Consider the following 26,994-nt stretch of genomic DNA (forward strand, 5'->3'; position numbering starts at 1 on the left):
GGTCACATGATCTTTTAGAAGGCTGAAAATGGCCACTTGTGTTTCACAGATCGCAAATCCTTCACATTTTAGCAACTATTTTATAATAGCTTCTCAAGGGACAATACTATCAAAATGATATTTGGATGCAACTTAGAGTAGTCAGTGTACAGCTTGTATAGCAGTATGGATTTACTATCTGAAAATAACTTTGCCACCATCATTGTTGTCTAAATTGCTGGCAAAACAAGAAATCTTCTTTAATCATATGCACTTACCTACAGTTATGGTGTGAGCATGACATTTGTGGTTGATGCAAAACCTCCAAAGCCCCTGATTGGCCGAGCTGCCCGAGTAACGATACTGCATCCAGAAGTCGGTCGCAGTGGAGACGATGAGGAGCACAAGTGCAGCCACACCACAGAGCGTGCCTCCTCCTGCCAGAGTGTACAGCATGGTGGAGATCTATCCTCCTGATACAGCGGGTAGGAAGGGTGGAAGAAGGTCAAATCAGATGAGTCTGAAGGTCACGCTTTATCACCAAGGGGTTAGTAAATTTAACGATGTGGATTAAAAACATTATTATGGGCCTTTAAAACAATTTACTATTATATTTTGCCACCACTACTGGTAGGAGAAACCATTCAAAGGATGATCGTAGAGACTCTGCTATTTATATTCTGTACCATTCTGTGTAACCAAGGCAACATAATTGACAAGCAAATTTACCTACAGCCACTTGACTAGGAACCCTCCCTTCAGCCCAACACATGCTAAATTGCTGGATATGTGGGTCGTGGGTATGCTGGAGCCTATCCCAAATGTTTTCAGGCGAGAGGCGAGGTACACACTGGACTGGTGGCCAGCCAATCACAGGGCACATATAGACAAACAACCATTCACACTCACATTCATACCTATGGGCAATTTGGAGTCGCCAATTAACCTAGCATGTTTTTGGAATGTGGGAGGAAACCGGAGTACCCGAAGAAAATCCACGCATGTACGAGGAGAATATGCAAACTCCACACAGAGATGGCCAAGGGTGGGTAATTTCAGTCAGTTTTGGGTAATTGTTTGACAACACTTGGGATGTTACCAGATAGCAGGGCTGTCCAATGTCTGACCCGGGGGGGCTTTTTAGTGGCCCCTGGCTGTCTGTTTATTTTCTGTAATGATATTTTATTGTTTCACATATGTAATCAAGTAAATAAATCCATTATTGTCAAGAGGTTATTTATATTTTTTCGATTACTATTAATTTTATTATTCTGTGTTTGGCCCTCATTGGGGAAACTCAGAAAACTCCCCTTTTAAAGCACATGGAATGTACAATAAAAACAAAATGGCGTGTTCATTTCCCTCAGGTTCACAAAATGGTTTGAGGCCAACAAAACACTAGACAATGAGAATGCATGATAGGCTGTTCCCAGCCATTGTTCACCACTAATCCCCCTCTGCGCGACACAGAGGTCAGCACTAGCCGTCAAGCCAAACACACACTCGTACTTTCAATTATGTCTAATATTCTCGTTCATCCAGGGCTTTGTAGTCTCATGCATTGAAACCATCACCACTGGACTGTTGAGATGTTTCACCTATCAAAGACTAGACAGGACAGCTTTTGTCTCGTCTGGCTAGTCTAGTCAAAAGCGTATTCACATTCCTATGTGCGCATGCAAAACAACACAAAAAACAACACAAAACACTCAATTAACTTTCTAGCCTAAACAAGATTCAACAACAAGTTCAAACCTATTTAACAAACCAGTGAACCACCTCGGAGAGTCAAGTTTAAAAGGTTGTGAAAGTCCGATACCTGTCGCTTGCTTGATCTCTTCAGGCAGGCTGGCTGGTGTTAAACAGCATGCGTATGCTTTTTAAGCCCCCCGAACATCGGTTGCCATTGTCCCCCCTCACAAAGGAGCGAATGATCGAGCGCAGCATGTGAGTGATGACTCTTTTACCCTCCAATGACCTTCATCACTCCAATAAAAACATATGTGGTCATCTTCATTCATCTCTGGCAACCAACCTCAAGTTCCTCCTCTGGTCTCTCAATCGAGACCCTAAAGGAAGTTTATTTGTTGAACTTCAGTGCTGCATTTTGAACTGTGTTGTCCCCTCAAGTCCACAATGTAAGCACAACACGATCAAGGGAAAGCATCATCGGGTCATTTGTAACCCATCCATTCATCTATTTTCTATACCGCCTATCCTCACGAGGGTCGCAGGCATGCTGGAGCCTATCCCAGTTGTCTTCGGGCAAGAGATGGGGTACACCCTGGACTGGTGGCCAGCCAATCACACGGGACATATAAACAAACAACCATTCACACTCACACCAATGCACAATTAACCTGGAATGTAGTATGAGTGAGTACCAGGGCACGGGGAGAACATACAAACTCCACACAGAGATGCCCGAGCTGGGAATCGAACCCAGGTCTTCTAGCTGTGTGGCCTGCGCTCTTCATTCATTTTTTACCGCTTTTTCCTCACGAGGGTCGCGGGGGTGCTGTAGCCTATCCCAGCTGTCTTCGGGCGAGAGGCGGGGTACACCCTGGACTGGTCGCCAGCCAATCACAGGGCACATATAGACAAACAACCATTCACACTCACATTCATACTTATATGGACAATTTGGAGTCACCAATTAACCTAGCATGATTTTGGAATGTGGGAGGAAACCGGAGTACCCGGAAAAAACCCACGCATGCACGGGGAGAACATGCAAACTCCACACAGAGATGGCTGAGGGTGGAATTGAACCCTGGTCTCCTAGCTGCCTGCGTACTTTATTCTCATAAAGCTCAGATTATTTTAACACTCTGTTGTAAGAGGCATTTCCCGAGAGCAAATTCATAATTTTATTCTCATAATATTACAGCTTTTTTCTTGTAAATGATGACTTTATTCTCCAAAATTTACAGCTTTAATCTCATAATAGTATAACTATTTCTGGTACATTTAGGACATTCTCCATAATTTATGTATTTGTTCTCATAAATGTACACCTTTATTCTCATAGATGTCGATGAGATATTTGTTATTGTCATAGAATATCTTTAGATTTGTTGTTTCGATATATGTACAGGTAATATGGCAAAGTACAACCATGTGTGTAAGAATGTGTTGTTGCCATTGTTTTGGACAGCATCGATGCAGCATTTTTGCAGAGTTTCCATGCAAAGTGGCTCTCGTGTTGCTGGAAGATAATGTTTGTTCATGTTTGTGTTTGGGACTGAATGGCACATGCAGAACAACATATTGTCATATATAAAACAATTTATATAAAACAAAGGCAACATTTGATGGCAAATGCAACTTTATTCAGTTATTCCTTTATTCCAAAACAATAACTGGTCACACTGTTTTATTACAACGAACTGAAATCTATAATGGTAGTTCGGTCACGACTGTGACTCACAAAGGGAACAACACGCTGACAGGACATGTGGAACCAACACTGCACAACAACGTGGTGTGATGAAAGACCTCTACTGGTGAGGTGCCAGCTCTCTCAACCGCAGCCACCTCTTCTTTTATTAACTTGGGTCTTGAATGCGTCTTGCAGTACTGATTGAGTTTCAAAGAATTCAGCGTCATTTTGTGCTGTTCCGTCACTCATAGTGCTGACTGTGACTGTGCTCACTTTGAAAACCACTTGCTATCTATTCATCTACAAAATGGTGCAATTAATTCATTGTTTCTGTGTGCAATTAAACATGTGACACGTCCACATGCTAGTCTCTGTTTCATACATATGCAATGTGATCACGTGACCTACTATTGAGTTCCATACTAACATGATATTAGAATGTGCACAATGCTATAAGAAATAGACGTGTCAAGGCAAGTGATAAAATAGATAAAACTACATAAATAAATACAGTACATCATTCACTTATACTGCAATTATTCTAAAATCTATTCAAATGGTTTAAAAAAAGGCACATTATGTAACAAATTAAATACATTTTTAAACCACATTTTTTGCCTTTTTCAATCAACGATGCATCATCACAATACTTTTCTTCCCATTCCAGTGTTCTGCTTACAAAACACAAGCAGAATGGCATGAAACACCCCTCAGCAATTTTGATTTAGTAGTTACTTAGTAGTTAGTAGTGTAAACCACACCTTACCTGTTCTATGGAATATTATTTGGCTTTATTTGATGTGTGTTGTTGTGCAAATTTGGAGTGGCTGGACCGGAGCAGGAGAGGATAGAAAAGAAGAAAAAGAAAACAGAGGGGGTTGTGCAACAACAATTGCAATGACAATAACAGAACAACAGAAACAAACAGGACTACATCAGCAAATGTCAAGTATCAAAACAGCCACAGTGATAATACTGAAATGAAACAGTCAAATATATTAGTGGTAATAGTAGTCATGAAGATATGAACCGAATGACAGTGACACACAATCGTAATAACTACAATCTCATTATTACTGTGATAATAGCATACCAATAGCATAACGACATAGTGGGTGTTGGTGTGTTGTGCAGAGAAGTACTTATGTACTGTGAGTGTGTATATGGATGTGTGTATTTCTGTATGCGTGTATGTACTAGAGCCCGACCGATATGGGATTTCTGGGTCCGATGCCGATACCGATATTTGGGACTGAGAAAAAACGATATCCGATATATCGGCTGATGGGCCAATATATGAAACAAGACAATTAATATACACAGGATATAATACTGTACATAAACATAAATTCGTATAATACTCAAATAATACTGTGGTTTTGATGCGTTGGCCCGTGCCACTGCCGCCTGTGCATCATTAAATGCCTCTTTGTGATTCATTTTTAGGTGTTGCCACAAATTTGTCATGTTCTTTGCTCTACTGGTACTGGAGCCCTGGCTGACTTGCACACCGCAGTTCGATGGCATCAAACACCCGTTGAGTGTTTTGTGAAGTGTCTCCACACCTTACTCTTCCCCTCTGCCTGTCAAATAAAAATATAAATATTTAATTTAATTCACATTTCAATAATGGTATTTGCCATTGGATTTGTAGCATAGGTTTTGATGCTACAGTTGACCATTTCAAATAAAAACAAGTGGCTGCTTTGGGTTGAAAGTGATCATTCAGAAGCTAATATGAGGTTATAAAAGACGTATTCAGGAAGACATCTTACTAATATCAGTGAGTCATATTTACTACTGAAAAGTTCCATCTGCAGCCACTGAAACAAAAACAAATGCTGCAGCAAACATTAAAAAGAGGGGGAAAAAGGTTGACTCCAAACTAAAGAAGAAATTATCTAAACTTGCGTCACGCTACTAGACTTAATACACGGGACTAAACTATATTTTATGTCACAATTTCAAGGCAGGGCGGCACGGCGATCGAGTGGTTAGCGCGCAGACCTCACAGCTAGGAGACCAGGGTTCAATTCCACCCTCAGGCATCTCTGTGTGGAGTTTGCATGTTCTCCCCGTGCATGTTTGTTTTTTCTCCGGGTAGTCCGGTTTCCTCCTACGTTCCAAAAACGTGCTAGGTTAATTGGCGACTCCAAATTGTCCATAGGTATGAATGTGAGTGTGAATGGTTGTTTGTCTATATGTACCCTGTGATTGGCTGGCGAGAGCCACCCACAAGAGCAGCTCAGAGAGATAGAAAGGGAGCAACAGAATCTTGATGTAGCCAAAATAAGTTAATATATCGGCTCCATTTTCACTGATATTGATTAATCTGTGATATGTGATAATCGGCCCCCCGATATATCAGTCGGGCTCTAGTGTGTTCATGTATATGTACATAAATGTGTGCATATGTGTGAATGTGTAATTGTCACTGAAGGAGTGTCAAAATTCTTGATGGGTGATTTTAAACACTATTGTCAATTGTCAATTGGTGAATCCCTTAAGGGATTTGAACAACACACTGACTGCCCACACGACTTGGCAAAACATTGGACAAATGCTACGGTTCTATTCCCAATGCTTACAAGTCTTGGAGAGGCCAAGCACCAGAGCCAAGAAGGCAAGACCAGCGGTAGACCACCTGACGGACCCCACCAGCCACCAGTCCTTGCGAGCTAGATCACGGCCCACCAAAAACACACAGCCCAGCCCCCACAGAAGCCACCACAGTGCAGCAACCCCAAGCTGCTGCCGTGGAATTCAGGCCACCAGCAGCACGGGCCCCATTGCCCGGAGACTGACGAACCCCCACCCTAGTGCAAACCGCGCCCACAGCAATCGAGATTTAAAGACATTGTCAGCATAATTGTTTCAAAAGTAAGAAAATAAAGTGGACATTTGAGGGCAGTACACAGGAACATTCCACTTTCCACATGAATTTGAAACTGTCCTTTCATGGTACCAACATTTCAAACTGTGTCACCACTTATTTTCTTTAATCATAAAAATATTTTCATATACCTTCTCTTTGTGGCATTTTGTAAGGACATTCAGTGTTTCCCATACATTCATTTATCTGTGGTGGGCCACCACCAATACATTTGGATTGACACAGATAAATTTTGAGCTTTGGGTTTTTTTTCAAAGATATGATGTTTGTCCTTGTTCACAAACACATTATAACGGGACCGTCTGTATAACTGCTTCTTAACATACCTTATAGACATTAGAACGCATTCATAACTATGATGAGATACTAGATGTACAATGACATGTACATTATCTTGGCAAACAGAACACTTACATGGAGCCGGATGAAGCGACAGCCATGAACAGCTTAATGCATAGACGCCGGGATGAATGTGGTGCTCGATTATTGCTCACTCCTGCTTTTGCCATGAGAAATCGGACTCTCTGCGGCGCCTGGAGCCCATAGGGTGACAGTACGGTCAGCCGAGGAGGAGAGGAAGGTTCTATCTTTTGGATGCCACCGACACTGGATCACCTTGTCACAGTGTTCCCCTGCTAATGTCTGAGGCAGCGGTTTTGTCAGGTCACCTGCGTACAAATGAAAAGGAGTCAGGTGATGTGGTGTTTTTGTAATCACATGACATGAGTCAGGGTGATGCTACCTTGCAGGTCACTGATGATGATTTTGTTGTCATAGGAACCAGTGAGGAGATGATGGGCTCTGGGTGAGAAGCGGACTGAGCGAATGTCACTGACGTGGGGGCGGTACGTCTGGACGATGCGGCCTCCTCTGATGTCATAGAGCATGCAGGTGCTGTCCTCCTGGCCGGTGGCGAGGAGGCGGCCGCTGGGATCTACTGCCACTGTAGCCACTGCGCTTCCTGTTTGGGGAATACAGACATATTTTAAAGCATTTATCCAGTGTTGCCCTTACAGTCATACAATTAAAATATAATTGTAAAAATTGTCTGTATCTGCTTTGGGATCCAACTTATTTAGTGTCAAACCGTAATCGTAATACTGTGTAAATGTGCGTTAATGGATGAGGCATGTAGCACAGCAGTACATGCATTTTTATCCTAAATGCCCGGTAGATCCATCCATCCATTCATTTTCTATGCCTCACTAGGGTGGGGGTATGCTGGAGCCTATCCCTGCTGTCTTTGTGTAAAAGGCGGGGTCCACCCTGGACTGGTGGTCAGCCAAATGCAGGACACATATAGACAAACAACCATTCACACTCACATTCATACCTAAGGACAATTTGGAGTCGCGAATGAAGCTAACATGCATGTTTTTGGAATGTGGGAGGAAAGCGGAGTGCCCGGAGAAAACCCACACACGCACGGGGGTGAGAACATGCAAACTCCAAGCAGAGATATGCTCGGTACAATATTGCTAATAACAAAATCCATGTCCAGGCCACTTGGTAGAAAATAACACAAGATAAGATAAGACAATAAAGGAGGATAAGAATAAAAATGCAAGGTGACAAGGCGACCTACCTGAGCCATGCAGGGTCGTACCCACCACACGCACGCAGCTGGGCACCCGGAGGTCCCAGAAACGGACTGTCTTGTCCTGGGATCCAGACGAGATCATCCACCCTCCCCATGTGTACAGAGTCAGAATGTGACCTGTTCAAAAACAAAGGTGAAGACTGAACACACTGTATATTTGTTCTATTACATGTCAGGAATAACATCCAATATTGATGAGTGAAAACGTGTGCCCCCGTTGTTGAAAACAGGCTTTTTTTTTCCTGGGTTAGGGTTAGAAAACAAATCTCAGTCACCATAGGTTGGTAATAATTTACAACACACATATTCTTAGAAAGCCCACAGTTTCTCCATATTTATATTTATGTTATGTTTTCACTGATAATGTCTTTTTGTCAAGCACTGAAGTTCCATACTTTTCAGCGGTCTTTGAATGCATTATAGTTTGTGTATCAATATACAATCAACACAATCAATATACTACATTGAACAATGGCAGTTGAAGAAGGAGGGGGGGAGCTGACTCTAATCCAATAATTACAAAAGTTACTTGTATTGTTAAACAGATAAATAAGCAAGCTTTGTGTCCAGTGCCCCCTTGTGGAGAGTTATGTGGGGGTCAGTGGTGAGCCCATTGGCCATGGCCATCCAGACATTTCAGGTATCAACTTCTAGCCACCCCTATGTGAGTAATGGTCTCACCTTGGCCACCCCAGTAGAAAAAGAAAAAGAAAAAAAAAAGAAAATACAATCTGTGATTTGTCCTACTTTGTTTACTGTCATTGAACGCAGCATCTAGTTCTCCAATGCCCAGAGGGATGTCTGGATGCATGGATGTAATTTCCCCCTTTTCCATTCATCTCATATTTGCTCCCAAATGCTGATACTATATGGGAATGCATAAAGGTAAGATTTGATGACTTTGAGTGCTAATGTGTACAAATGTGGTAAATAACGTCTCTGAAAAACAAAGTCCACCAAGCGGATGGTGGCTCTGTATTCATTTAGTGCTTTTCATTTGATGTTGTTCCTGCCATAGCTTTATACATCATAAATAGGATCAATCACATGGCTATAATGTACCTATGTTTTACCCAGATGTTGAAAATCTTCCCCGAGCTAGTTCCATGCTAAATGGCTAATGCTAGCACAACACTGGACTTCAGCCACGGTCATCACATTGACAGCCTGTCAATAGCGACTGGAACGCCAATTTAGCTGGCGGTTCAATACAAAAATCATCAGAGAGATGTGAAAATGTGAAAAGCACTGGTTAGTTGGGCCACTCTTATGCCAAGGTAGCACTGTATATGACAATAAAAACAATATCTGCACTGCTCCAGTCTCTGGCAGGCCATGGAATCCGTGATAAGTCAAACACAGCGACAGTAGATCCAAGTAACTTTGGTCTTGCTGCAAGAGCCATCTGCCAGGGGTTTGTTCCAGCTTGTGGCTACAGAGTTACCGTGCTTCAAACTATGATCAGATCAGTATTGTGTACAGTTTTTTTGGTGTTACGATTGTTGTGACAGAACTTTGCCATACTACTTTTTGCACCATTCTATTGAGCTACCAAGTGCACTAATACAGCATGGGGTGACATCAGATACCAGTATGCCCACTCAGGGCGTGAAGGCCTTGTCCTCTCTGGCAGTCAGTGGTGTAGATGTTACAGTCTCCAGCTCCAGCACTTATCAAGATGGACCCCCCGGTCTCGGGACCCTCCATGAAGGCCAGGTCCCTGATGGTACCGTCATGCATGCTGAACTCTAGATCGGGACCTGAATCACATCAATTGTCCACGTCAGTATAGTCTTGATTCTGCTTGAATGTACATGAAGCAATGTGTTTATAGTCAAAGTAAAAACAACAAAAAAAGTCAAATATAATAAAATGGCACCTGTCGCATTACAGCTGTCAGCGTTGAAAGGCAGAACTTTGACATATTTGTCATTAGAGCCGGTGGCCAACAGCTGTCCGCAGTGGCTCCAGGCGACACAGTAGATGGAACCTTTGTGGTGTTTGTTCCTCCTGAAGCGTACCACCGGCTGCTTGACTACATCCGGAGTACTAAACATGACAAAAGAACTGGCTGTTAGGAACATCTCAAGGTATTGGTTTAAGTGCTATGCTGCAACCTGACAGTCTCTCCATCATACGGCAATAACGTGTGATGCTTTAAATGGAGTGGAGCAGTCCACACCTGGTCAGCTGCGTGTCAGGATAGGCACAAACTCGCAGAGTTTTAGAGTTGGAACCAACAGCATAAAGTGATCCAGAGGGATGGAAGGCTACTGATCGTACTGCCTGCGTGTCTTCAAGCTGGTTCACTTTGACAAACCGGGTTTTGGACTTTCTTTGCTGCAAAAAACAATATTTAGTGCTATGATTTGACACAGGGATGCTGCGTTTAGAGCTGGTAGCAGGTAGGAGACGTAGAGGAAGACCAAAGAGGAGGTTTATGGATGTAGTGAAGGAGGACATGAAGGTAGTTGGTGTGAGAGAGACAGATGCAGAAGACAGGGTTGGATGGAGGAGATTGATTTGCTGTAGCGACCCCTGAAGGGAAAAGCCCAAAAAGAAAGACGAAGAAGATTTGAAACAGGGTTCCCAAAATTTGCTAACTACCTGCTGTGCTGTGCAACGTGTCACATGGCTGCTGGGATCATCTTGCATTGATGTCTGCTCAGCGCTGTATTCACAATGCGTGCAAATAGGGACACATACACATTGCTTTTAGTCGCATCACTGTTACGACACTTAGTCATTTCGGACAAATGAACATTCATTACCTTCTAAGAACTGGGGGCACACTGGGGTGTTGCAGACTACCATTCCCGAATGTGGTACTGCTGTTTACACCACCTGCCTTTGCCCTGTGCATCACCTCTCGGTCTGTAGTGTCGGATGTGTTCGTGTCATCCGACAGTCCATTCCACTGCTGGCCTAACTGTGCCATCTCATCGCCACGGTGCTGGATGCCAACATTCATATCCTCCAGTTTCTGGATGGATCTGACAGAGGACAACATCGCTATGAGTTTTTGTGATATATGTAACTCAGTGTTTTCTCTTTTGTATGAAAAGCATGGCAAAGAATACAGTAAAATGTTTTAAATCACAAAAATCATATATCGCATTCCACAAAGGCTGCAATTGCATTCATTTCACAATACAAATTGCTGATGACAACCTTAATCAACTTACAAAAATGAAAACCAAGAGCGGCTAATCTATGTCATTTACTGTGCAAGTAATGATGCATGTGTCCAAACTTAAAGAGGACACAATTTGACTGTAGATGGACCCAAAATGAGGCAGTCAGGGCCAAATCATTTAGCCACAAGGGGGCAGCATAAATAAACTTCTGTTCTTTCCAAAAGCTTATATGATACATATATTTAATTACATTTATAGATAATGTGGCTGAATATTTAAGAGCAAAACCTACAAGAGGAAAACTTGAATATGTTATATATATTAATATATGTACAATATTAAGGAAAATTATTGCCCAAAATACTAGGTAACTATGCAGCCGAATGCCTACTATAAAACCAAAAATAACTTTTGCTGCTTAAGTAGTTACATAAAGTCACAAATACATGAAACAGCTATCGCAATAATAAACGTATTATTACATTGATAGAGCTTAACAGTACAGGTCAAAACTTATTCCAGCTCAAGTGTGGGTTCTGTAGGTTGCTCGTTCCTTACCGAGTGAGGAAAGTCGCAGTGAGGTTGTTTTGGGCTTCATCGTGTGGTTTCACTCCCCCCTCAAGCAGCATCTGCTGGTAAAGATGCCTCTGCTCTTGCTTCTGCTCCAGATGCTGTTGTACACGCAGACGCTGCCTGTAATACTCCTGCATATGCTCTGTGGATTCACGCCTCTGGAACATAAACAAGAACGAACCATGATGAGAAATTGTTTTATTGTACAAAAAGGAGAACACGGTGGGCTCTAATGTCGTGGCGCAGCGCAATGTGGTGCAGGATGGCGCAGCCCACGCAGTGTTAATATGGTCCAGTGCACCACTGTGCTCAGCCAATTTAGTCATTTGGTAGACTGGACTGCATGGCCGTGGCGGTGACAATTTTGTGACAAAACAGCCCGTCAAAGGTGCGGAGAAAGCTCGGCAGCTCCGGCCTGTTGCGCACATTTCAGTGGAAAAAACAATGACAGCAACCACTATTTAATGTAAGCGTCTGAACCAGCACGGACATTTTTGTATTCATTGTCCCATCACATTTGAGACGTCACGCATGAACTCAACCTGACGGCAGTTGATAGACTCTACACTGGGGGCGGGGGGTTGAGTGGCAGGGGACAACGCCCCCTAAATAAATGGTTTGTCCCCCGAAATCAACATTTTAGAAGTGAAAACTCAAAAAAACACTAGACTGCTCCACTCACATCTGCTCGTTTGCTAGCTAGCTTCGTTGACTGACTTCGTTGATTTCTTTCTTGCATATCACCAAAATTGATTTCGCTTTTCCGCTGGATTTTTTTTCTTCTTGCTCCCTAACAATGTTGACTTCTTGTGTTAGCTAGCCCTTCTGTGTTTGTCCAGCATTGCCAGTGTTTCCCAAAAACTCAGACCGACTAAACGTGAACTAAACGTATGGCTTTGTGCACAAGTTGTTCCCTTCTCCTCTTTCCCTGCTATAGGGACACAGTCTGGCTCCTGCACGATAGTCATAGGTGACTCCCCGTGACATCAAGCTTGAGAACCCACCCACTGTAATGTGTATTCCTGGGGCCACCCGACATTGAAGCTAGCCTTAGGGAGCTGACTCGCAACAGGCCTAAAACACCAACGTAAAGCAAACAACACTAGCTTTTCTGGCATAGCGATACACGTCGGCTCCAATGATAGCAGGATGAGGCAATCAGAGATTACAACGAGGAACATCCGTAAGGATTTGTAATGTCGCCAGAAAGATGTGTCGGCATTGAGTTGTTGTCTGTGGCCCTTTGCCTGCGAGAGGAAATGATGAGAGGTTTAGCAGATTATTCTCGCTTAACCGGTGGCTGGCTAGTTTCTGTAGCGAACAGGGAGTGCAGTTTGTGGATAAGTGGCCCTCCTTCTGGAGGACCCCCCGACTGTTGGAGTACAGGTGATTAGTGAGCCTGTCAGAACGGGTGTGGAGTCAGTAGGGTTACGGCAAACTGGCACTAAGCTGGACTTGAACAATATACATAGCTATTTATATAGAATAAAGCGGCATATTATGCACACTGATCCACATCCCATGAATGCACCACAGTCACCACTCAATCTTACTTTCTACTGAGGTAGCGCTTGGTGATAAATGTAATCCCCCTGTTCGATGTCTTCTATCAATTTTACTAGCAATAAATTGATAAATAGCTATCGGGCCACTAGGGTAGTAACTTCTTGTCATGCGCACAACAAACCAAATTCTACACAACATTCTACACAAAGCATTCTCATCAATATTACCACTATGAATACTCCGGGGGTGAACAGCCTCAGCCACTTAAATTTTCATTAAAGTGGACTTTAATGAAAATCGGCCTTAGGAACATTAGATCGCTCTCCTCGAAGGCTGTGCTCGTTCATGATGTCATTAGAGATCCCAATCTTAATATAGTCGGTCTTTGCGAAACTTGGTTGAAACCAAATGATTTTATATCACTTAATAAGGCCCCCCCGCCCAATTTTATGAGTTTGCAAGTTGGGCGTCATAATAGGAGCGGAGGGGGCATTGCCATAATCCATGAATCAGCACTTAACCTTAATACATGCTCAAAACCCAACTAAAACTTGTACTGAGGTGTGGGTGCGCCGCACTGTGCGGCGCTGTGTGGCACTGTGCCTGGTCTACAAAATTACAGCCCAGTATGTTTACCTACGTAGTTTGTTTTCCGAATAAATGGCATGTCATCCCAAACGCATGCTTGCAAACTCTCCCTAAAGAGCTCCAACTGCCAACTCTACACCGCTCAAGGCCTTATGCTTCATCATGCATGTCATAAAAAAAAAAGTTTTCAGGGACATCATCAGATCCAACCAGTACAGTCAACTCCCGCATCACCAGACATCCAATATGAAGACATGTCGCTCCATTAGATGGAAGCAGGACTGCATAAAGATGAGTGATGATGGAGGCAGAGGGCCATCTTGGGTGTGACTGCAAATCAAACCAGATTATCTGCCTCCTCTTCCCATGACCTCCACCACTTTCACGTGGCAGGGGGGGGCAGCAGGGCTCAAGCATCATCTGGACAATTGTGATGGTGCAGTGATGAGGGATTTATGAAGCAGTGGCGGTATGGAGATGAGGTGGTTCAGGGTGGATCTATTCTAAATCTCTTACATGTGGAGTAATGACTTCCAGGGGACTTGGCCTCACACAACCTTGGCTATTTGTTTTTACAGTCTTCATTCATGAAACTAATCTAGCGTGAGCAGCTAAAGGTGAATCCTTTTGTTTAGCTTTGACGTTTCTCTGTTTTCCTGTTCTTAATCTACAACCCATCACAGTCATGACATACTGCACATGCACACATAAATGAAAGGCCACTGTGCCGGACTGCAGACCTCCTTCAAGGTCCATGTCACTTAAACATTATTAGGAATGGAGCTGTTTCTTTAACAAAATAGATTTCAGATTGGCTTTACAGGGACAACTCGCTGGCCTACACTAAAGTCAGCATTTCTCCATCCTCTGAAAGCATAGAATGTGTCATCATGAACATGAACCAACCATCACTGATCCCGTTCCCACACAAAAAATGAGACAGACACGATGTTGTTCATCATTCCGTGTGCGTTATATGAACAAATAAGAGAGTTTATATAAGTAAGTCAGCTTGAGAAGTCTTCCAAACCAGTACTTATGAGGGAATGATGAGTGTGATGTAATAGATTTTTGCCTTGTTGTTTGTTAGATAAATATTGATTGTGAACTGATTGTGTCATGGTTTGGAGTTGTTTAGAGATGATATATTGGAAGGTAGAGGATGAACTGGGTTTCTTCTACCGTAATAATGCGATCCATCCCCAATTATGTAATGCCACGCATTGTTATATTGTATAATTGTGACTTGATAGTGTTGGTATTAAGAGTTGTCCCCACTGCAGGCCCAGATACAAAATGCACCACTCGCCACTGTCTCCCACAGTCCAAAAAGTTCTTGTTACCTCAGCTGTCTCTGTGCAGCAAGCTGTTCCACCATCTCTCCCAGGAGTCAGAGGGGCGCGTATGGTCTTGGAGTCTTCCAGTCCCCGTGGGTTCTTTCTGACAGCCAAGGAAAAGTAATTTGTCAGTTAATCTTAAGCCTATCTGAGGTTTTTAAGAACTTTTCAAGAATCAAACTGGAAGAGAACATTGACCTCTCCGGTGAATCATCCAGCTGGCGAACATTGTTCTCCACCAGGCTTCGACTGAGAGCAGATTTCATGTTGGCCTCCATGCCTCTCTTGTCCTGGGCAGCCAGGCCATGGGACAGCCCGTCCAGAGCCGGGTTCAGGGATCTGGACATGTAGGTGTCGGCTGAGTGAGGCCGCTGGCGGAAAGGAGAGGCTGGACAGGGGGAGAGACGGTTGATCAGCGGAGTGAGGAGATTGGCATGGCCCGCCTTGTTGGGCTTCACCAGGCGGTCCACGTGGATGCTTAGGGTCTTTTGTTGAAAGGCGCATGAAAATGCCCCAGGGGAAAGGTTCTGCAGCCAGGACAGTAGCGACAGATCCAGTTCATCGCAACCATTCCCACAGAGCAAGTCTACGCCGAGCAACACCTCGCCTTCTGTTATCTCCTCTCCGGTTGCTTTGCTCTGCAGAAAAAGTGTGATTACAGTTTTTCTCCATTGGGTTGGCTCATTTCTCAAAACAGAAATTACCTTCTCAAAATAACATACAAAAACCGACAACCACTTGGCAATTGTTAACAGAATTGAATTTCTCATTAATTTCATCAAATTGCAAATACTTTGTACATCTTTGCAAATGATTAAATACAGGTAACCTTTTGTTAGCAGTTACTCTACATTTAGCACAATTTCAAAGGGATTATATCTTGTTTATCTAAACTGTTTGATTCTTAGTCTAATGGTTATTCGCTCCAAAACATGTCAGCATCATCATTTCATTCTATGAGTCATCACATGCAAAATAGTCTGTTCAATTGTCAAAAGTCAGGAACATAATAACATTTTTATGAATCTCTTGGAATGGTCATTGTGTTCCTGCCACCTTACTCTCCTTTCCTTAATTCTATTGAGGAGTTTTTCTTCCGCTTAGACGTGAAGAATGTATGAGCATCGGGCTCAAGATCAGAGGTCCCTGCTACATGCAATGGACGCTGCTTGTGAGGATATTACAGGAGATCAGTGTAGGGCAGGGGTCAGCAACCCATGGCTCCAGAGCTGCATTTGCTCTTGAGCCTCTTTGCTGTGGCTCCCTTTGCAATGTTCAAATATTTTTGTGACACCCGAGTGGGGAAAATGCATGTCTTTGTAATGAAAATAAAATCCAACTTTGTGTGAGACCATGAATGCATCTTGGCTAAGTTCTGACTGGTGATTGGATGAGCACGAGGATGAACAGGCGGAATGCTATTCAGTTCTCGCTCACATGGAGGAAAAAAGTAATACTTTCCCAGAGCTATTTCATATTTCTAAAAAAATAAATTAAACTGACAAAAAGCCAAAAAACAGCGGCATGGGAATTTGTTTGTGCCAGTTTACAGTAATTTACACATACATTTATGTAAGTTTATCTCCTACTAGTATGAGTACTTGATCAACTGTTGGTGATGGAAATGTTGGTCGCCAGCTAAAAGAAACAACCTGTCAATTCACTGGTTGGCTATGTTGGTTGGTTATGTTCGCTAGACAAAAAAAAAACTTGTCCAGTAACCGTTGTCAGCTAAGGACTGGGCTAAGACTGAGAGGTGGACATGAGAAATATTTCAGTGGTACTCCAACAAAAAATCGAAAGATTTTCACTTGCAGGGCTTACACGATGGCAACGAGATGATGCATTTTGGAGGCATTGACTATTTTATATGAGAAAGGAATTTAGTTTTGACACTTGAGTGAACTGTTTTGGGAGCAATATGAGCTTTTGCAGATCAACTGTGGTGTTGTGTTGAACCATCCAGGTCATTTTGGAAAAAGCACCAAGCTTGTTGAGAATGTCCGGTCTGTTTCAAGCCAAAGCAATTGAAAAGGATCTTAGCAATTTGGAGGTATTGACTAAGAAATGGAGTTTTGACACGAGTGAACTGTTTCGGGAGATATGTGTGGTTTTGCAAGTGATCTATGGTCTTGTGCTGAACTGTGAGACTGTTTTGCCGAAATGATTTTGGAGTTTTGAGAATGTAATTTGTGTTTCAAGAAATGAGCCAAACCAATGGAGAAAAAAATGTAAGACCAACTGAACAGTCTTCCCTGCAATGGCCAGGTGAAGTCCTACTTTTTTCAATACGGTGTCATCGTGGTTCCGTTGTACAGCAATTTCATGACGAGGTCACCTCACCTGACAGAACTCAACACAGCACTCATAAAGGATCCCTTTAACGAGCAGCTGGAAGAGGCGGTTCCCACTCGCCCGGAAGCCAGCCTCGCTCAGCTTCCTGTCGGCTGGAATGAACTCAGCTGCCATCTGGCAGGCCTCCTCGAAGCAATGGACACGTGCTGTACTCGGGTTCCAGTCTTTGAACTCGGCATGGTGGGTAAGACGAGGCAGGGTGAGGAGGAGACAAAGCTTGCTGTAGTCCTCCTTAGATGGGCACAACTCCTCCAGGTTGTGGAGGCACTTGACGGCCTCTTGCATGGTAAGCTCCAACTGGACATGGCAAGTGAGTCACAGAGGACAACTGAGTGAGAGGCTGGCCGTATCCAGTTACAACACATAACGTATATAGTTTGGCTCTGGAAGACACCCTCCAAGTTACTTGCAGGGAGGAATGTATTAAACCTCAGAGATGTCAGTGCTTGCAGCCATCACAATCAGTGGAAGAGAATGCTGACAGATGCCATCACACTCTCAGAAAATTAAGAACACTGGTTAATGTATCATAGCATATCATAGCACTTTTTGGACACTGTGCAAATGTAACCCCTTGTTCAAACGCCCTAAATTAAAAGATAAAAGTGGTCCAGTTCAGGACTCCATCCATCTATTTTCTATGCCACTTATCCTCACTAGGGTGGGGGGTATGCTGGAGCCTATCCCAGCTGGCTTTGGGCGAGAGGCGGGGTCCACCCTGGACTGGTGGCCAGCCAATCCAAGGGCACATATAAACAAACAACCATTCGTCCTCACATTCATATCTATGGACCTATGGAGTTGCTAATGAAGCTAACATGCATGTTTTGGGAATGTGGGAAGAAACCAGGGTACCAGAGAAAAGCCATGCGGGCACAGGGAGAACATGCAAACTCCACACAGAGATGCCCAACGAAGATTCCAACCCAGGTCTTCCCCATCTCCTGACTGTGTGGCATGCTGACATGCTAACCACTCGGCCACTCATACTCCTTTTGGACATGTGTAACTGTGAATTGATTATGTGATGCATTCAACTGTAACCTGATGCATGTTCAAATAAAATAAACCATTACCAGGTAGGGATGTGCAACGCAGCCCATATTTGTATTTGTTGATATTGGAATATATAGCTTCAATACAATAAATATAACATAAACAAAGAAAATGGTCTAACCTAATGATAGGTCCGGGTTGGTTTACAAAGCCGCCTGGATCCAGATCTGAACTGAGGACCGCCTATTGCGGACCTGATGACATAAGTACTATGTGGTTTTACGCTGATGTCGTGACTTAATTGCAACATCATTGCTTTTCTTTTCATTATCTCCACTTTCATCTTGCAGGAAAATGAAGTGTTAAGTGAGTGTGATACTATTGTTAATAATAATAATATTAAAAAACACTTTAAGCACTGGTGTGCATGCTTATCTCTCAGCCAACATGTGCCTTTAAAAACATACATTTTGAGGATCTTCTGCTGCAGACATGGCGTTGTTTACACACAGCGCCTCAAGAAATGTCTGCTTCAGAATGATGTAGTGAAATCTGCAATCACAAATCATCGCGTTATGTGACATGGGTTCAATGAAATTCATCTGGGTTATGTCTAATTCTCTCACCTTTTCTTGTCAAACTTGTCCAGTCCTTCTAAAGGCTGAATAAACTGCATCACCTCCTCCCACTGGCCGTCCAGAATGAGTTGCCTGTTAAGTGACTGGATGACGAATCCGGTCTCGGTGGAAGGGATACTCTGGTGCGTGTAATAATACCTGAGGAAAAGCATGTCATCAGAGTAGAGGCCGTTGATGACGCCACTCTCCTTTTCCAAGGCCAACATGCTGATGTGCAGTTTCCGGGAGCTGAGGAAGTCGAGAACCAGCTTGACCACCTCTGCCTCCTTGATGTTGATGGTCTCCTCTGCTGTCATGGCGACACGCTCCGAGTCGTGGCTTACTAAGAGATGTGTTTGGAGAGAAGAGATTTTCAGCTACGTATTTATGATAAAGATGACAGCAATCATGTGCCGCTCGTCAAGCATTTGACTCCAAAGAGTTTGAGTCAAAGCAAAGAAACAAATAAACTCTGCTTCTTCCTACTCCTTTTCAAAGAGGTTGAATAGGTCAAACTATACACTGGAGATATCGTTCACTTTGCATTACCATTATTATTACTACTACTACTGTAATGATCACAATAATGCATGCTAGAATATTGTGGAAACCGTTTTTTTTGGATAATTCTGCTAATTAACAAAAAAATGTAACAATTATATATTTAACATTTCTATGACAGTGCTAAAAAAGGGGCATTACAAAAACGCTGTATAAATGAGATATGAATCGGTATAATTTTATTATCATAAAATGATATCAATTTTTTGCAGGGTTTTGATTTCTGTACTTGAACATGGAAAATGTTTATTTCACAAGCAATAAAAATAAATTGCTTTTATAATTACAATAAAACACCAAACTCACCAGCAAGTGACATCAATATTAAGACTTAAATCAGTTACTAATGTAGCGGGCGAAGTGTAGGGCGATTATAGTCGCTCTTTTTGGACAAAATCTCAGGAACTTGAGAGGACGTCTAGGTTCCGTTTATTGAACACAACAACACTGCCAAAAAAAACCTGCCAACCTCTCTACTACAGTCGCATTTCTTTGACGTCATCCGTGCACCCACTCTCCAGGCATAACCAATCAATTTACACCAAATTAAACTGTTACACTAATAATAATAACTTACTAATGATAATCATACAAGCTGCTACTCAAAATGGCTGGTTCTGTTCATCAATACACAACTTACAGTGATTATAAAACATTATTTGCCACTTGATGATTAGGATCTGTAATGTTGCCGTGAAACATTAAGAACAACAACAGGGTTGTTCTCGAACTTCCTTTACTTGTCTCGGTTTGCAACTAGCCTAAAACAACAAACATACGGGTACCTCCTGTCTTCAGCTAATGTGGTTCACACCGGCACAGTATATCCAAGCACCATCTAGTGGTTCAAACGTGAATCACATGTATCATGGCAGGGTCCAAGTTAAGGATAATGTTAAAATCTGCATCACCTTGAAGGTTATCGAGTTAGAATCCCAAAAGCTGCATGCCAGTGATGCCTTGATATACATCAACGTCCATCTCCAATGTTATGTCAACGGTTAATCGGCGTTAAAGACAAATATTAATACTGTACTGTATTACAACGTGTGTGGCAAAAAGGCACAGCCCCTTGCACGCGCGCGTACACACATCACGTCCCTCATTTAACGCTACGGACAGCATAGCGTGCATTTATTCGTTTAACGCTACAGACAGCATGGCGTTCATTTATTCGTTTAACGCCACAAACAGCATAGCGTTCATTTATTCATTAAACGCTACATACAGCATAGCGTCAATTTATTATTTTAACGCTACAAACAGCATAGCGTTAATTTATTCATTCAACACTACAGACAGCACAGTCACGTTTAACGCTTACAAACAGGATAGCATTCATTTAACGCTCCTGACAACATAGAGCTCGTTTAACGCTACAAACAAGATAGCATTCATTTAACACTACAGATAGCATAGTGTTGTTTTAACGCTAAAAAAAGGATAGCATTCATTAGACGCTACAGACAGGACGTTTCGTCAAATGGCCAAGTCCTGACCTGTCAAACCCACCAGCGTCCACGTTGCGTGACGAGCAACGGTCCCAATCGGCTCGCAATCAGTGCTTTCTCCTTCTGTCTTTATTTATTTCATTGTAGCGCACAGGTCGCGTTGCTATGCGGAAACACAGACGCAAACGCACGGTCAGGTGCTCCTGCGCCGCAGTGTGGCCACACCTTATATAGCTACAAACAGAGCACATAAAAACAGACATTGGGACAGTTGTGCTTTATTTATTATTTGATATTGATATTATTTTACATGTTTTCTATACAAATTGCCCCTCCTCTTCTGTATTTATTGTTCGGCAAAACTGCAAAAACAGTGACTAAAACCATATTTTAGTCATGAAAACCATCTGACATTGAGCTTCTATAGGAGATAATATAATATCATATCATATAATATCAATGAATGTTTGGTAGATGACCTGATAAATTTCAGATTGGATTTATATTAAGCGCTGGACAACATCAAGTCAATTCGTGCTTGGAAAAGAACAAAAAAGTACAACTTAAAGCCTGTCAAAACCAGAGGTATGGAATATAAGGAAGGTATTTGGAAGGTATATGGAATATTCATTTTCCTTCCATTACTACATGTGGCCTTTGCATTGTGGTTAGTTTCTTCCCTGGACTTTTTCATAATCAAAAGCATGGAATTGGCTACTCTGTTGACTTTAAAACAGGTTTGCTTTTACAGCCCGGGTTATTCAGTAAAAAACAAGTTGAAGTCTAGTTGACCAACATTAGAATGTATGCTTTTGATGAAATAGAAGTTTATTTATACACACTTTTGTTATTTGTATGGATCCACTGCAAGGAAAACCAAAATTGCTTTCCAGTATTAGAGAAAGAGAATTTTTAATTTTGGTCCATAAAAAAAAACAACAACACAGAATATTTAGGATTTTGAAATTCAAAAACACATTTTTGGATTAATTGAGTCTTTTTAATTAAGCTTCCTTGTTGCCCTAATAATAATAAAAAAGCACACTGTGCAAAAGTCTTCAGCAACTACTAGATGTGATATTCTAGCATGGCATCAAGAATGTATTTGTAATCACATTTTTGGTGTAATCCTGTTAATTGTCACTATCAAAACGATTACGGTCTAAAGTTTAAAAATCAATCCAGATGGTGTGGCCTTTGCACAGTGTCCCAAATCTGAAGTGAAACTAATTGCTTTTGCAAGGTCTGAATTACAAACACATACTATACTGTATTTGGAGGCCATGCTGGGTTTATTTAATGCAGCAAAACCAAAGGAAGTACATGAAAAGTCCTTATAGCAAGTATGCACATGAACACACCGACTGTACAATAATCTTACATATTCCCTTGTGGTCAATAAACCAGCATACCAGATGACAGCAAAAACATAAACAAAATATACATGCTCTCGTTCAGTCATAAATACCCGCCCCTACCCAAGTTAAAAATGTCAGCACGTGTGTTCGTGGCGTCAACAAAAGTGGTGCCTTTTTTACCCGTATGCAGCCTTCTACCGCGACAAAGAAAAGTAGAAAATATTCCTAATCTCCACATGTTGCAGCTAAAACGCTCTCATGATCATTGCAAACACACATTGACTACAAGAGGATTACCAGGCGATCATCTTTGATGTCGAGAGAGTGAACCTACAGATCTAAGAAAAAGTCGTCAGTGTGTGCTTTAGTCTGTGTGCACCATTTGTGATTGTACAATGTTTAAAACTAAAGTGGAACACTGTCACAGACCAAAGTGTTCAATACACACAAATTGATCACCTTTACATGGGACGTGATGGATGAGGGCGTCACTCAACATGGAGAGGATACTGGATCCGAGTTCCTGCTTTGAGGTTGAACAAGGATGCCTGGAAACTGGAGGAAAGATGGTAAAAATGAAGATGGCAGAGCACTGACAAGAAACATGGCTCTGATAGAGCATTCATCTTTGAAAGGAAATATGGTCTTTGATTCCTACCTTGGCATGATTCATGTTGAGAACCATTCAAAACCAACGGAGCTCTTAGGAATCACTTTGGCCATTTTATGCTGGATATCATTCAAAAGCATCTTTTTCAGTGCAATAACTAAATCGCAAATGAATCATTTCCGCTGTTTTGTCACTTTCACAAGATATGTGATGGAGTGATGGCCTACATTCCTCCAAAGAAATTGGTCCTGAAAAAGCTGAAACCGTTTGACTTTGTTGATTTGAACACACAAGTGGTGTGTGGCAAACGCTAGCTGTATGCAATCTTTTTGGCCCTTTTGATTTGCGTACTGTTACATACAAACATATCTACCCATAAACAAAGGTTTTCTTCAAATACATAAAAAGCAACAGAGTACGTCGGGTTACAATCACGTCATTGCGCTCTCACAAAAAACCAACATATTGCAAACAAAAACCAATCTGTACATGAATTGTAAACATTCAGTGCTTCAGTGTTCTGAGAAAAATGTCCTAGCATTCATACGGTTTCGTTTTTGACATTTGGCACATAGGAAATAAAAACGGTACTCACACATGCTTTCAGAAACTAGACTCCGACATGATTAGGCTTTAAAAAGTTACAGATATTTACATCATTCATCATCAGTGGTGTACATTGTTTGTCGTTTTGGAGCAGAAGATTGAGGGATGACAAGTAACGATGTGGAATTGCAGGTGTTGGAATCGTCATGAAAATATGCGATGAAAGTGCAATTTTGTTCAGTTTTCCATCAGGACTGGGGCACAGGCACGACTTTTTTAGGGGTGGCTGGCTTCTTGGTTTGCCACAGGTGGTTGTGGATGGTGACGGCGTCCACGCTGGCCGACATGGTTTTGGCTGGTATCAGGCTGAACTGCTTCTTGTCTGAATTGTACTTGTAGAGGCCGTCGATCATCTTGCGTGTGATGTTCTTCGGGCCGATGCCTGCCAGTTTGCTGATCTCCTCGGTGTCAGGGCAGTAAGTGTACAGGGAGCGGAACTGGCAGCCGGCGTCTCGGAATAAAACCATGAAGTTGTTGGCCTCCGATCTCTCCATTTCCTGTTTCCCAAATTAGGACATCAAAGTTCTACATATGAGCTGCAAAATAAAACTATTACATGGAAATTAAACAGCATACAAAAATGTACATTTATTGATTTTGGGGTTGGTTGGCTATGGGGGTTGTTGTGTTTTTTTCCTGTGTTGATAAAGATTAATAAATGTTTTTGTTGAGATGATGTTGGAATGTGGGTGGGACTAGATAAGTTTTGACTTCTTCCCACTCCCTTTCGACATGTGTACACATATGTACACATATGTATGTATTTTCTTTTACTTCGTATTGCTTCGAACTAAACTATTGAACTAAAAAACTAAACTAAAAAAAAAATGGAGTTCAGGGCTTGGTGGTGCCATCTTAAAAGATGAAAAGCCACCGTAATCACAGCCCTTTTTAGTCACAACAAAATAAAAAAAATAAACGATACTTAATCTCCCTCAAAGTGTCCCTGCAAGGCAAAAAATGCAAGCACATTCATGATATTGTTGATTTGTGCACACGTGATACTGCATGTCAATGGAGTCATTCATTCATTCATTTATTTTCTACCGCTTTTTCCTCACGAGGGTCGCGGGGGTGCTGGAGCCTATCCCAGCTGTCTTTGGGCGAGAGGCGGGGTACACCCTGGACTGGTCGCCAGCCAATCACAGGGCACATATAGACAAACAACCATTCACACTCACATCCATACCTATGGACAATTTGGAGTTGTCAATTAACCTAGCATGTTTTTGGAATGTGTGAGGAAACCGGAGTACCCGGAGAAAACCCACGCATGCACGGGGAGAACATGCAAACTCCACACATAGATGCCTGAGGGTGGAATTGAACCCTAGTCTCCTAGCTGTGAGGTAGACCTCAATGGAGTCAATAATAAACTCATCATCAGGCTGTAAATAAAAACAATGGATCTCGTGCTCTTACCTCTAGGATCTTGCTCTTCTGCCCCTCATTGACCTTTCCGGCGAGGCAGCAGTGGGCTAGTGCGTTCTGGATGATGTGTTTATTCGATTTGGCACTTGGCTCTTTGTAGAGTTTGGGTCCTGAACAGAAACAGAAAAAAAAGCTTTGAAACGACCTTGACGACCGTTCAAACTATAATGCAGTATAGTTGTAAACCACTGCAAACACATTTTGTCAAGATTTTATACGAGGACCACCTTTCTAGAATGTAACTTATGTTACATTCACACCAACCTGTGTACTCCGTGATGGATGTAACGGAAGAGGTGGTGGATCCATTCTCCCAGTCCTTCTCCCCATTCCTGCTACTGGAACGACTTGGGGACAGGAAACCATCTGCAGAATCAGGCCTGGAAGACATAAATCACAAAATATTAGGTCTCTATCAGTCCATTGGTATCAATACTATGTTTTATAATAACTATTTTCCCCCTCATCACTTCAATCAGTACGTAAACTGTTTAGCACCAATGCTAAAACTAACAATTAAGACGTCGACTGCTGCGTGGTGGCATAATGTTTTAATTACAGTTGAACAGCAAAGCTTGCAAAGCACAAGCGGTGGGTAGGGGAGCATGCTGGTGTGTTTAAGGTATACAAAATAGGCCAGTAAATTAAAACACGTGGTATTTAGAAGAAGTAACAAACAACCAAACACACCAAGAGAAAGGGAATGCCGGGAATGTGCAGTACTTATCTACGGCATGTTTCCACAACACCTAATTCCATGTGAATCCTGAAGGAGTGCTGGGAACAACCACAGCAGTCCAGTGATGGTGTTGCATATCCAGTACATACCATCAAACACACAAGCGCACTGTGATGACCAAAAAAAGTGCCGTGCTGGTTCAAGTCAAAGCCGGTGTGAGGACCAAGTGCATTGCAGGATCGGGACTACAACAACACGAAGCACCTTCAGTCACTACCAAGTGGGAACTCACCGTCTCCTTCTCAGTTTAGGAAAGCTAAGAAAGCAGAGGAGACTACCAGAAGCTAAACTAGCACTTCTGGCATGTGTGATAGAGCAGGAAAGAAGTAAAGGTAGGGGTAAGAGTGCAGGGAATTGATTAAAATGAAGACAAATACAGCACAGTTTCATACAGTTGTGACAATGCTTAGGTTGTTATGGGGTTCAGGCAGGGGTAATCAACTCAAATTCCAATCGGGCCGGATCCAAAAAACTTTCACTCATCTCATCTGCTTCTCCTCTCTTCTGTCTCTGATGTATTCAAAGTGACAATGTTTAGCAGCAACGCACATACGTATTTGATTGGCTGGGTGGCATCAATTCGCGCCATCACTGGTTTAGTCCAAAGCAAAGGCCTTGCATCAAAACTCACCTCTGTGCTCTCTTCTCTGATTGTACGCTGTCGCCGTCTCCCAGATTGAGGGATGCCAAGGACAAGCTGGAGACTGCAAAGAGATGCGAGTGTGAATCTGCATGCAGGAACACTTGCAGCAACAAGTATGCATGTTGAAACCAGCGACCGGTGCAATCGCAGATTGAAAATGAACACATAACACATACTACATAATACATGCATGAATATTCATGACAGCACCACACGTCACGCATTATGCAAGGGAGCTCATACGACTTGATGGTCACATCGACAATGCTTAGTTTGTAATGCATCCGGGAACACTGCACCAAATGAAGCGTCCTATGAGGGTGTATTTTTATTACAGTTCCAGATGTAGAAAATACACTTATCAAAACACAACAAGCTTGGGTTCATCGCTATGGTTACCTGCTACAGCTCGGATGGGAGTTTTTGGGGAGTCCAGGCTGTCACGATGGATCGACTTGGGTCGCCCTCGTCTCTGTCTGGTGCTGCCGGCTGGTCGAGCCTTGATGACGGTATCCATGTCCTCCATCAGCTTCAGCTGCTTCCTCCTGAGATACTCCTGCTTGATGAACTCCTTCCTGGCCTTGTCTTCCTCCTTCCTGACGCGCTCCTCCTCGGCTTTCAACCTGCGGCAA

At 42.6% G+C, this 26,994-nt stretch overlaps 2 protein-coding genes across 5 annotated transcripts in view; both read right to left on the reverse strand.

The window, feature by feature from the left end:
• Positions 1-332: 332 nt before the first annotated feature.
• On the reverse strand, positions 333-20,242 carry LOC131129842 (WD repeat-containing protein 47-like). The gene is made up of 17 exons (XM_078790274.1): positions 19,831-20,242; positions 19,123-19,306; positions 18,973-19,056; positions 18,814-18,898; positions 17,339-17,647; positions 15,194-15,633; positions 15,002-15,098; positions 11,550-11,722; positions 10,626-10,847; positions 10,462-10,525; positions 10,037-10,194; positions 9,734-9,903; positions 9,444-9,614; positions 7,840-7,971; positions 6,997-7,215; positions 6,669-6,922; positions 333-452 (listed from the first exon to the last, which is right to left on the reverse strand). The coding sequence occupies exons 1-16, from the start codon at positions 19,841-19,843 to the stop codon at positions 6,738-6,740; spliced, it is 2,706 nt and encodes a 901-aa protein (XP_078646400.1). The 5' UTR covers positions 19,844-20,242; the 3' UTR covers positions 333-452; positions 6,669-6,737.
• Positions 20,243-21,908: 1,666 nt separating this feature from the next.
• camsap2a (calmodulin regulated spectrin-associated protein family, member 2a) overlaps positions 21,909-26,994 on the reverse strand; it is a 29,927-nt gene continuing 24,841 nt past the window's right edge. For 2 of the 4 annotated variants that reach the window (XM_058073158.2, XM_058073157.2), the window contains 6 exons: positions 26,762-26,985; positions 26,351-26,423; positions 25,952-26,017; positions 25,245-25,360; positions 24,972-25,090; positions 21,909-24,046 (listed from right to left, as the gene is read on the reverse strand). In XM_058073158.2, coding sequence (XP_057929141.2) covers positions 23,738-24,046; positions 24,972-25,090; positions 25,245-25,360; positions 25,952-26,017; positions 26,351-26,423; positions 26,762-26,985 — 907 coding nt within the window. In that variant the 3' untranslated portion in view covers positions 21,909-23,737. The remainder of the gene's footprint in view (positions 24,047-24,971; positions 25,091-25,244; positions 25,361-25,951; positions 26,018-26,350; positions 26,424-26,761; positions 26,986-26,994) is intronic. The other 2 variants (XM_058073160.2, XM_058073159.2) reach the window with 1 other exon arrangement.

Source organism: Doryrhamphus excisus, linkage group LG4 (assembly GCF_037039965.1).
Source record: "Doryrhamphus excisus strain RoL-2023G ecotype Guam linkage group LG4, RoL_Dexc_Guam_v1.1, whole genome shotgun sequence".
Lineage (NCBI taxonomy): Eukaryota > Metazoa > Chordata > Actinopteri > Syngnathiformes > Syngnathidae > Doryrhamphus > Doryrhamphus excisus.